The sequence below is a fragment of the Balaenoptera physalus genome (genome assembly GCF_965194825.1).
Source record: "Balaenoptera physalus genome assembly, chromosome: 3".
Lineage (NCBI taxonomy): Eukaryota > Metazoa > Chordata > Mammalia > Artiodactyla > Balaenopteridae > Balaenoptera > Balaenoptera physalus.
Window position 1 is genome coordinate 50,238,168 of NC_138890.1, and position 12,004 is coordinate 50,250,171.

Genomic DNA, 12,004 nt, shown 5'->3' on the forward strand with positions numbered 1-12,004 from the left:
GAGTCCACCAAAAATGACCGTGAGGGACCTCAGTGAAACCAGTTCCTTGGCTCCAGCTTCGTCTTGCAGAGCCAGCTGACTTCAGCTTACTGGAAAACTAGAGGCCACGGGCTCTCCGAGCCTCAGCCACTCGGGAGGCTGAGATGGATGGCCAACTTGAGCCCTGGCCCCAACCTGAACTGTTATAGAGACTCGGGAGGCTCCATCCAGAAGGCGTCCATCTGGGCCTTTCCTTTGGAGTGACTGGGAAAAACTCACTACTCTGCCACTGAGCGGAGAGAGGCGTCATCCGGCCTTGACCCACCATCCTCTGCAGAAAGTGCTGGCAGATGTTAATCTCAAGTGGGGTGCAGTCAAGACCCCTTCCTTTCACAACTTCCCCAGAAGTGGCTCAGCAGCCCCTCTGGGGACCACAGTCAGTTCATGTGTGTGTTTAGTTTTTGCTTCAAGCTCTGCAGTAGCAGGACCTGCCCCACGCACATCCCCTCCCCCTCTGAGGAGCTGCGGGAAGAGCGGGTTTGCCTCTGGGAGCAGAAGAGACAGGATGCTCTACTCCTGGGCCCTCCACTTCCGCCCACGGCAGCCTTGCCGGCACCACTGCAGCCTGGGATGAAGCCCATGCCGGCCACATCGGCTGAGGGCCCCCAGCCTGAAGCTGCCAGGCCCTCAGCTGGGGCTTGTGGTGCTGGAGGCCCGGATCGGGGTGGCTGTTGATCCCCGGACAGCTGTTTGCACGAATCTTGGACATAAATCCAAGTTGAAGATTAACATTTTGTGACTGGTATTCTTTTATGCCCTGATGAATGTTCCCCTCCTGGTCAACCAGAGTGCTGCTTTCCTGGCCCCCTCCCTCCGTACCCCATTCCTCCCAGACACCCCCGGGAGCATCACCATTACTCTTGGCAGATATCCCCTGGGGCCCTGCTCAGAGCCTCCGTGAGGGTCATCCAGGGGCTAGGGGTCAGGCACCCTGGGTTTACATTCTCGTCCTGCCCCTCACTTGTCAGGAGACATAGGGCAAGGCCTGGACCTTCTGTGAGCCTGTTTCTTCGTCTGTCACACGCACACCTCACCTGAGCCCTAGCTGCCGTGGAGAACTGTGGGATGACAGTAGACGTGAGCTGGTTTTACAAACTCCAGATGCCGAGTGAGGAAGCAGAGTGGGCCTAGGTAGAAACCAAAAAGCAAGGGCCCAAAGGTCTCCCTTCATTCCTTTTCTCTTCGTCTTCCTCTTCTCCCTTCCCCCCGGCGAGGGTGGCCCCATTGAGGAAGCACCACAGTAGGCTCAGCTGCTGCAGAAAGGCCTTTACTAGGCAGACAGGGGTGAGTCTAATGCCAGTGGGTCGGGGTGAGAGGAGAGGGCACATCCCTCAAAGGAGCGGGGGTGGCATCCCTGCCCAGGGGCCTCAGCCTGAATGCACTAAGGGCTGGCCCTTCAGACAGGCTCAAGGGAGGTCCGCCCACAAGGGCTTCGGGCCCCTCCTTCATGGAGATGCCACCCCTGACGCGGGGAACATGGCCCTTGCTCTCACATCTGCCTTGGCTACTCTCAGGGAACACTGCGGGGCGGGGTAGGGGGCTTGGGAGGGCCCTCAGGAAGGAGGGAGGCTGTGTGATGGAGAGGAGGATGGTCGGGCAGTATGGCAGACCCAGAAACTTCTGGGCACTTCAGGGGTGGTGTTTGGAGGCAGTGGGAGGTGCTGGCCCCAAGGGTTGAGGTCCAGGTTGAATCTAGAGCTGGTTTTTTTCTTTGGGCTCAGCAGGAAGTGAATTGTTGTCATTGGAATAGAGAACTGGAAAGAGGGGAGTTACTCTCTGGCACTCTCCACGGTACACAGCTGTCGCCACACACACGGTACACGTTCCTGGGTATTCGTGCACGTCAGCCCGTGTGGCCGTACACTTAAGTGTGTGCACACACCTGGTCACACACAGCTGTAGGCATGCGTGCAAACACCCATGTGCACAGCAGTACAGACACAATTGTATGCACACGTTCGTGTCAGGCTGAGGCTTTGTGTAATCGTAAGGGGTCTAGTGTGGGAGTATGGTGTGGGTGGAGAAATGGATTCCTTCCTGAACGGAGTCCTCCCCAGCCCCTGCGTGGTGGACATGGGGTGGGGTGGGCCTCAGTTACTTCCCCTTGGCCTCCAGGGCAGCCCGGCGCCGCATGTAGGTCAGGATGTCCATCTTGACAGTGTTGACCGTGGTGCGGTGGTGCCAGCGCATGATGGGAGCACCATCTGGCCCCACCAGGAACTTCTCAAAGTTCCAGCGGATGTCATGGACCTTCATGGGATCCCAGAAGAGGCGGCCCGGTGAGCCCAGGAGCTCCGAGGTAGGAGGACAGGAGTTCTGGAGCAGAGATGAGAATAGAGTCAACCCTGCTTGGGACCCCTCCCACCCTTATCCCGCCTCCTTCCCAGGACTTCTTGGGGGAAGGAGAATAGCCTGGCACTGAGGAAAGAGCACCAGTTTGGGAGTTAGAAAACTGAATCCCAGAACCAGTTTTGGCTCTAGCAGATTGTGAGACCCTAATCTTGTCCCTTCTGGGGCCCATCTGTAAAATGGGCTGATGAGACCCTAGGGTTTGCAAAGCCCTCTAGTTGGAATAATAATCAGATGCCAAGAAATTCCCCAAGAGCCCAGGAGCGGAGGAGGGTGGCACAGGCCTTGTCTTTCTGTGGGCTGGAGCCAGGAGCGGCTGCAGCCTGGTGCAGAGCCAGCCTCAGCGGGGCAGAGAGGCTCTGAGAGAGGTGGCTGTGTACTCACCTTCAGGAATGTGTAGAACTTCTGTTCTTTCTCCCCGTTCACGTCCCCTTTCTCAAAGAGCTGGAAATTGGGGACGAAGCCCCCACCTGGTCGGACATGCCTAAGAGCAATGTTTTTATGTGGGTCGCAGGGAAATGGGCACAGGGCTCAGAAATGAGAGGAAGGGACAGAACAGGGGAGGGGGTGTTGGGAGTCTGGATTTTATGCTACAGTGGGCAGTGGGAGCCAGTGAATATTGAATGGGCACAGGCATAATGTGGGTCTACAGTCTTTTTCCAGTTTGGTACCTTCTTAATAACCCCTGCCCTCCACCCGTACTCCCCTTCCCCCTCCCCGGTCATGTGCTCACAACCATCGTCCCTGTCTCTGTTCCTCTCCTGGCCCCTCTTCCACTCGTTCCACTAAATGGGGTTCCTGGAAGGGGAGAGTAGTTCTTGGAGGCTGATAAATATCCATTATGAATAGGGGCCGGTGCAAGAGATGCCTAGAGGCTAGGCTGGGGCGCTTTCTCAGGACACTGAGTCAGCACTCACCTGAGAGTGGCTAGGATCTCCGAGTTCTCTCCTGGTTCCTGTTTTCCGAATTGGTTGCAGGGGAAGCCCAGAATGACCAGACCAAATGGTGCAAGTTCTTCCTGTAGTGCATTCAGTTCTGGGCCAGGGAGAGAGAGAGCAGAGACTGGGGTAGCCTGATGAGGAGCCCTCCCTCCTGTGTACCACTCCACCTGCTCACCCATTGTACAGCTGAAATCACTGAGGCCTGACAGGGGAAGGGACTTGCCCAAGATCATCCACTGAGTGTGGCAGTGCTGGGATTCAAGTCCCATCCTATGGATTCCAATCTGGATAGGTTGGAGGTTTGGGGAAAAAGAGAGCAATATGGTTCATCAAATGAGTAATCAGTCACCCACTGCCAAGGTCCAATGATTGCCAGGCAGAACGTTCTAGGTCAGGTTGCCCTTGCCTTCCTCTCACACCCCACCCCACCCCCCAAAGCATTTTCTTGTGGGTGCTGTCAGATGCCTTTCGCCTGCCTGTTCCCTCAGGCTCTTGACTCTGACCCAGCTAAGGAGAAAGAAGTGAGGATACTGGGGATCATGAAACCTGGGTGCAACACCTGGTTCTGTCACTAACACCCGTACTCTGGGGACTCAGGCCAGTTGCCTGCTTTCCAGGGGCCAAGAGAAGCACTAAGGCAGATGGGGCTGAGGACAGGTGAGAAATTCTCAGGAAGACAAAGCTATTATTTCTTACTCCAATGAAAGGACGCTCCAGGCACAAACCCAATCTCCTCCCTCCTTCTGCTTTTAGAGCAGTTGAGGTGCCCAGGGATGAAGGATAACTGAGAATCTTCTAGAACATGTTTGAAGGTGATCAGACCTCAGGCTTACATAATCATTTTCAAAGAACCATGGAACACAGTAGGATTAAGATACAGGGTTTGGAATCTCATGATCACCGTCACCCCTTCCCCCTTGCACGGGGAAAGCTCCTGTGATTGGAATGTGCCCAACTGGCAGAAACAGCCCCAAATAAAGCAGGGGAAGAGGGATGGGCTCTTACCAACGTACTGGCCTGTCAGGCCTCAGTAGCTGGCCACGTTGACAAAGAGGATGTATTTGCCAGCGTACTGCTTAAAGGGGATGTACTCCTCCCCGTCAATGGCGAGGGCTCCATACTCGTAGATGGTGCTGCTCACGCCAGCATGGCAGTCCATCTGGAAGAGAAGACCAGCGCCGGGGAGCGGTTACAGCTGGAAGGGAACTTGGACTCCACCATTTCCAAGATAACAGGGAGAGGTGGAACTGATTGGCCCAAGTGGTCTTGACTTGCCCAAGACCACTCCAAGAATTAGAACCAGACTAGAAGTGAGGTCTCCTAATTCCTGTACAAGACAATAATTTTGAAAGCACTTAATAAGCTGGTGGGTGCTATGGAAACTTGGAGAAATACTTACTTTGGTCATTACTTCTGCATCACATGTCAATTTATTAACAGTCACTGGGCAGGCTCTGAGGGACACTCCCCCGATGCTGGTGTTGTGTTATTGGATGGGCTGGTGGAGACGGGGAGGCTATTGCAATAATGCAGGCGAGTGGTGATGAGACCCTGAACTAGACCATCGTGAAGGAAGAACTGAACAGAAATGAGGAAGCAGCAGTATGGACAGTGGTGATTCAGAGGTTCCCGATCTGGGGGACTGGAAAACTGATGCTGTTAGAAAATAGGGAAGTAGGATAGTAGCCAGGAATGGGGCAAGGCCTGCCATGAGGATTAAATGGGATGGTCAGGGTAAAGCTCCAGTGCCTGGCATAGATTCAATGCTCCCTGTGGGCGAGCAGCTGTGACAATGACCATTATACCTTCCTCTGCCCAAGCTGTTCCACGGTCAGCCTCCAGAACTAGTAGAGAGAGCGTTAAATGGGCTGCAAGTTGGGGAACCTGGATTCCATGACCAGCTCCGCCACTAACTCCCTGTGTGGTCTTGGACTAGCCCTTTCTCTTCTGTGGGCCGCAGTTTTCTCATTTATAAAATGAGAACCTTGAACTGGATCAGCTGTTCTCAACCACCATGGCTTGACAGCGTCACTCTCAGTGGGAGAGGAGGGCATGGATTACTGCTGGCAAGTGGGATGCTGCATTTACCCCACTCTACCCCATCTTACCTCTGCCATTTTTTGGTACAGACTACAAAAATCTGGGTCTACTCTTGAAAGAGTGTCATGGCATCACTACCATAATTAGCAGCTGGACGGGTAGTCCTGGCCTGGACATCTGAGAAGAGGTGAGAAGACAATAAACAAATCGAATGCAAACTAGCATTATAGACCAGAGAGACAGAGCCAGGTGGTTGGAGTTAGAGAAGCAAATTCATGTCCTCTCTTCCCACCAATCCTGGAAGACTTGCTGTTGTGGCCAGTTACACCTCTGCCCAACTGCGTGAAGAGAGGCATCTGGGCTGGCAGGGCGTGGCCCCAGGAGGGTGAAAAAAAGCAGCCTCTGTCTTGAAGACTCCGTAGCCTGCTGAGCCAGGGGAGCTGGAACTCCCTCCACGCGGCCATTCCCGGACAGCTGCAAGCTCTCTTCTTGGCTCCGGTACAAATTCCCTGCTACACGTGAGTCTAATATTCCATGCCCCGTGACTTCTGGTGGCTGCTGGAGGCCGGCCTGAGACCTAAGCTTGACATTCCTTCAGCCCCTGGGCTTCGTGGGCCCCAGCTGGGGTCAGCTCCACCTCAAAATACAGACAGCCAGGGCACAACAAACACACCCTAGCTGGCCACAGACGTCTAGCAGCCAGAAGGAAAGGCCTCCTGCCTGCCTCTCCACTCCACCCTGGTCTGAAAACAAATTGTGAAATGGGGAGAAAAAAAGCCAAGAGGTTGTCTAAATAATGGAAGCTTGTAAACAGCGGGAGGATCAGCTTCTGAAACCAGTTTCAGGGTGGGAATCTCCTCTCATTAGATTTGAGTCTTTGCTGGCTGTGTGGCCCTGGGCAAGTCACGTTCAGTCTGAGCCTCCATCTGCTGACGGGAGAGGATAATACCACCTGCCTCCCAAAATGGCTGCGAGAATTTACTAGCAGGTCAAAACTGTCTTGCAAGCCTCTTGGAAAGAAATCTGTACCTGCCCTCCGCCCCACCCACCCATCAAGGGATAGGGTAAAGGGCCCTGACGTTCCTACCTTATCATGAAGAGGGCTTTGATGTTCCCCAGCCAGTATGAAGAAGATGATGCACTGGGCAGGGAGTTTACAGGAGAAGGGATGTGTGACAAAGCCTCCATCCTTTCTACTGGGCCAGTGAAGCCAGTGCTGTGAGTTCCGACCGAGAGGGGTCAGAGAGCGCCTATGGTGGGGGAAGCCATGGCCTGCATTCACCACTGAGCACACGCCCAGTCCTTACGGAAGCCCCCTCCCCTTTTCTGGGCCCATGGAGTCCCAGAACCCTGCACCTTAACCCGGATGTCAGAGGAGTTGTGGGTGGAGGTGGGGAGAGGGAGTGAGGGTGCCTCTATCCTCCCACAATTGCACAAGACAGGAGAGTTTTGATGGCTTGAGAGTTGGAGGGGGGACCCCGCCAGGACCCCAGCTGGCTAGGGTTGCTGGTCCTGTGTCTTTCTCCTCACCCATCTTACCACCCCCACCAGTGTGAAAGTGTGAGAGGAGAGCTGGACTGGGGGCAGGAGACCTGAGTTCTGGGCCTGGCTGGGTCTGATTCTGTGTGACGACTCCTGTCCCTTCTCTGGGGCTCTGGCTCCTCAGCTGTGAGGCGGGGTCAGATTCAGAGCTGTCTTGAGGGCTCTTCAGCCCTGACTGTCAGCCGGTGGTTCCATGATTCTCTCTGCCTGGTTTAGTCACCTAGAAACCAGCGGTTACTAGGATCCCACGCACGTCAGCGGTTGTTATTCTCTCTAGCATCTGCAAAGTCCTTTTGTAGAGGAAGGACAGGGAGGCTGGGCAGCCTTAAACTGGACTGGAGAGGGGACACGGCAAGGAAAGGAGGATTCCCTTTGTTACCCAGCCCCTCCCTTTGAATTGGGAGGAGGCAAACATCCCTTTGGGGCTCTCACCCTTTGTCCATCCCATTCTCCACCTGCCCCTTGCCCCATCGCTTGGCCCTGGAGTTGGGGTAGGATAAGTGGTTGAGTCCTAGAACCCAGGGCTATGACATTTCAGCTCTCTCAGGACCTGGAGGAGAAATAGGCATGCCCAGACTGTCATCAGCTAGCAAGTCCTAGCTGGTTGTATCTGATATGATCACACCTCACCCTAAGAGTTTTCTAGACCATACCCACCCTGTTTTCTCTGAATCCACCTACTCCTCCCCAGAGTTCTACAGAGAACACATGGCTATGATGAATTATTCATGGGATCCATGTTCTTACCTCCAGCCTTCTTGAAGCAGGGCCCATCTTCCCTTCTCTGCTTCTCCCCAAACTGAGGTTATACGACTGACTCCAAGATACTGCCCTACCCACGGTCTACCCTCACTTCTACTCCACACCCCAATATTGAAATTCAGTACCATCCCTGCCCTGGAAAATACCTTCTGAGTTGGAGATTATGAACAGGACTGGATACAAAGCCAGAGGCTTAGAGGAAGTGGCCCCATAACCATCCAGTCTCAAGGCTGACTCCAAGCAGGGGCAGACTGATTGGAATTTAGGCTGAGGACAGGACAGGGGATAGAAACAGACAGAAGGAACCTTGTGTTTGGAATGGGCTTCCTGAACAGTAGATACGATTTTGGAAACAGAATCATGGAGTCATAAGATCTTAGAATTAAGACCTGGAAGATTTGAGAAACACAGAAGTGCAAAGCTTCTTCTTCAGCTTATACAAGCGTTGTGTGTGTGTGTGTGTGTGTGTGTGTGTGTGTACTGGGATGCTGGAGACATAAATCTCTCTCTTTGGGTCTATGCCTGGCTTCTGCCTCCCCACCCTGGGGAAGAGGAGAGATCTACAGTGCCCACTTTGGCATATACTGTCCAAAGAGATAAGCATGTGTGGTCACCCCTGCTCCCGGCCTCAGCATCTCCACTCTAGCTAAGGGCCACACACACTGCTGGGGATAGACTGAGGCTCAGGAGAATTCTGCCTCTCCTATCGAGCTGGCAGTCCCCAGCTTTCTCCAACTACTAGGTTTGCTCAGGCCAAGGTGGGCAGTGGGTGGTGGGTAGTGAGGTTGCCCCCAAACAGGAGACACTTCAGAGAACAGCGTGTGGATTTTGCAGCTTCTCCAAGCATCCCCTCTGAAATCATCAGCCTCATTGTGCCCTGCCCTCCCACCTGCTACAGGTGGAGAAACTGAGGTCCACAAAGGAAAAGGGAGTCTAGTCAGCATCCTGGGCATTCTCTGCTGCCAGCTCAGAGCTCCTTCTGTCACACTCTGCGTCTTCTACCAGTATCCCAGAATTCTACCTGCATTTATGCTTGGGCTAGACGGGGACCACACAGCTGCGTGTTCCTTCCCTTTCACCTTGCCTGCCATTCTCCCTGGGAACCTCTGCAGCCAACCCAGACCCTGAGTCTCCAGGCCATTTTCTGTGCCCCCCACCCCCTTCAGGCCCCACTGGAGGGGAATATCTCAGAAACAGACGGTGGCTTGGAGGTAGCAAGGCGACCCGGAGGTAGCCGTGGGGATGAAAGTGTGGACCGGGAGAGAAGACCCTTCCTCCCTCATTCATTCTGCCCACCCGGGGCACCCAGGTCTCCAACAGATGGAACCGCGAAGAGTCTGACGACGGTCTGGGTATGCTGAAGAGGGAGGCAACGGGAGTTAGGGCGTCTCTCGCACCTAGGTGTCACCCTACTTGGGGGGGAGCCCGGGAAGAAGGGTGCCTCACCACCGAGCGATGGACACCTGCGGACCACGTTCGATCCCCCGGCCACCCATCCCCGAGGCTCACTCACCTTCGACTTCTCCTGTCCTCGGCTCGGCGGAACGAAGCCGGCCAGGAGCAGGGAGAGAAGGCAGGATGCCCGGAAGAGACGGGCCATGGTGGGCTGGGGCCGCGTCTCGGACTCGCCGGAGACGCTGTCTGATCCCGGGCCGCAGTCCGTCTGAGGTGTCGTCCGCTCTCATCCACCTTTCAAGCCCTCAGCGATGACCAATCCGCGGCCGGGCCGGAGTCCTTGTAGCCAATCGCAGGGCGTCTGGCATTTCAGGGGCGGACACAACTTACCCTCCGCTTCTCCCCCTCCCCAGGCCCTGGGCGACAGTGACATAAGCAAGTCTGGACAGAGAGATGGGAGCCAGCTCCTCGTGAAACCGTGAGGCGGGCCCCTCTGCTTTAGACTCTAAAGTGCTGGAAGAGGCAGGCACAATGTCCTCAGCAGAGCCGGGGAATGGGCTTTGAAAAGCGCCGAAGAGTTGATGGCACCCCCAAGGTGTTCCCTGTTCCCTCCTGCCTCTATTCTGGTTGAAGGTATATTAAGGACCTAAAATGTCAGCAAGATCTGAAGTGAGACTTCCAGGAACATTTATTTACTCTATGTAGGTTTAGTGCTTAAAAAGCAAAGAGTGAATGCCCTAGGATTTTGAATGCAGCCCTCTCCTGGGAAGAACATTGGGATTCCTCAGCTGGTTTGAGAGCGGAAAATACATTTGCTCCCTATGTAGTCTTGAACATGTTGCTTTCCCTCTCTGGGCCTCAGTTTCCCCAACTGTGTAATGATGGGATTGGTTGATGCTCTCTAAGTCCCTTCTGGTTCTGGCTAGATGACTTGTTCTAAAAATAAGTGACAGACCTAGACCAGGAGTCCCTTGAGAGTAGGGACCATAATCACCAGCTGGCACAGGGCCTAGAACACAACATGTGCGTAATATTTGCAGCATTAATCAATCCATGACTTCGTTTCTCTGCTTCAAGATGCTGATGATCAGTTCAGGGAGCTCTAGGTCTGTGCTGTCTAGGTATGATTCTCTCCACCGATAGGGGAATGCGTTGGGATCAGTGCTTCCCAAATCAGACTACCAGCCACCTGAGAAGATTTTCATACAGATTCCCAGGTCCCTCTTCAGAATCAGTGCATTAGAATCTCTAGCGGCAGAGGCTGAGGCTCCACCTTCAGACATGTTCCAAAGGTGATTCTGAGGCAGGTGATTCTCTGTCTTCTGATGGAGAAGTGCCTTGAGATACCATGCCTTTACTATGATTTAAGATAGTATTGTCCCCATGAGAATTTGGAAGGTCTGTCTCAATCCCACATTCTCTGTGAAGCCTTCCTTACCTCAAACCACAGCCTGTTGAAGTGAAGGGAGTGTTGAAGGCCAGGAATTCTTTAAATGAGTTAAAGCACAGAAGCATTTGAACAGTGGCTGACACAGAGTGTGTAGTCAATAAATGCTATTTATTCAACCACCTCATTTTGCTGAAGCCTAGAGATGGGGAACAATTTACCCAAGTTCCCAAAGCAAACTGATGGCAGAGAGGGGACCAGAATCCAGGTCTAGACTCCATTCTCGGGCCCTGTTGACTTTGTTCTGGTGTCTCCTGAAGGTCATATTTAACCAAAGATACAAACATCTGTATACATATCAGTTTGTCAGAAATCCATTGTTCATTAGCATCAGCAGCCATCTAGGATCCCTCAAAATATGTGCCTAGCATCATGTCAACATGATGAAAGATGTCAAAAAGTTTTCTGGAAGTTACAATCCCTGCCTTCGAAGTGTGTCCAACAGAGCCAGGACGAGGGTAAGGCAAGTGCAGAGCTGGCACCTGCAAGTGAGTGCCTCCTTAAATGGTGCACCCTGAGGGCCTGACTTGCCTCACCCTAGTCCTAGCCTTGGTGTTTGGTTTCTCTGGGGGAGACAAGAAGGAGTCAGAGCCTGAGGCTTGCAGTGGGGCCACAGACAAGTTACTTTCTTTCTCTGGGCCTCAGTTGGTTAATCTGTTAGACAAGAGTCTTTGACAATCTCTCCATGGTGGTCTCTGTGGCTCTACAGTTCCAAGGGTCTAAGGAAGACCTGTGCTGCACCAGACTCGGGAGTACTGATCTCATGGATGGTGGGCTGGGAGGTTGAGGGAGCATGGCCTGCCGTTGGGTCGGGCCTTCATGTTGCAGACTACTTTCAAAGGAGGTCTGAGCCTCAGTACAAAGATCATGAAGACAAGGTTGAAAACAACACTTGCCAGTCTTTTCACCATCAGCCTTTCTAGCACATTTGGTTGATTTGTTCCCAGGAACCCTATGTTTTGAAAGATGTTATTCTCCACCAGGACGTTTCCCCTTGCCCTCAGGTTAAAGTCCAAATTCCTTAGCGCTTCAGACAGTATCCTCCAAATCCAGCCGTTTCCGCATCTTTTGCCACACTCCTCTTATTCTCTCTACCCAGCTGTACTGGACTGTTGTCCAGTTCTTCCAACATGCCATTCTCTCTCACCTCCAGGTCTTGTCTATGTTGTTGAGTTCTGTCTGGAACTCTCCATGTTCTCTCTCTTTTACTGGTTCTCTCCTACCATTTTCAGGTTTCAACATCATGCCAACACCATGGAAAGAGTTTTATTCAGGTCCCCTTGATTTATTCTATTATAGTTCCTAGAGTATTTGACATTTTCTACATCAAGCCTTTGTTGTACTTTACCATCATTTCTTGTTTGTCTGTTTTCTACAACAAATCATAAGGTCCACAAAGGCTTCATTCTCACCACTTTGCAGAGGGCTTAATACACAGTAGATGCTCAGTAACTATCTATTAAATAAACAAATGCCAAATAAAACACTA

General features: G+C 53.0%; 2 protein-coding genes across 9 annotated transcripts in view; one reads left to right on the forward strand and one right to left on the reverse strand.

The window, feature by feature from the left end:
* TNIP1 (TNFAIP3 interacting protein 1) overlaps positions 1-768 on the forward strand; it is a 51,907-nt gene extending 51,139 nt beyond the window's left edge. For all 8 annotated transcript variants that reach the window (XM_082455627.1, XM_082455633.1, XM_082455628.1 and 5 more), the window contains one exon: positions 2-768. In XM_082455627.1, the coding sequence (XP_082311753.1) occupies positions 2-36 (35 nt within the window). In that variant the 3' untranslated portion in view covers positions 37-768. The remainder of the gene's footprint in view (position 1) is intronic.
* A 522-nt stretch (positions 769-1,290) lies between these two features.
* Positions 1,291-9,354, reverse strand: GPX3 (glutathione peroxidase 3). Its single transcript, XM_082455634.1, has 5 exons — positions 9,187-9,354; positions 4,335-4,488; positions 3,306-3,423; positions 2,773-2,872; positions 1,291-2,355 (listed from the first exon to the last, which is right to left on the reverse strand). The coding sequence occupies exons 1-5, from the start codon at positions 9,271-9,273 to the stop codon at positions 2,134-2,136; spliced, it is 681 nt and encodes a 226-aa protein (XP_082311760.1). The 5' UTR covers positions 9,274-9,354; the 3' UTR covers positions 1,291-2,133.
* Positions 9,355-12,004: the final 2,650 nt, after the last annotated feature.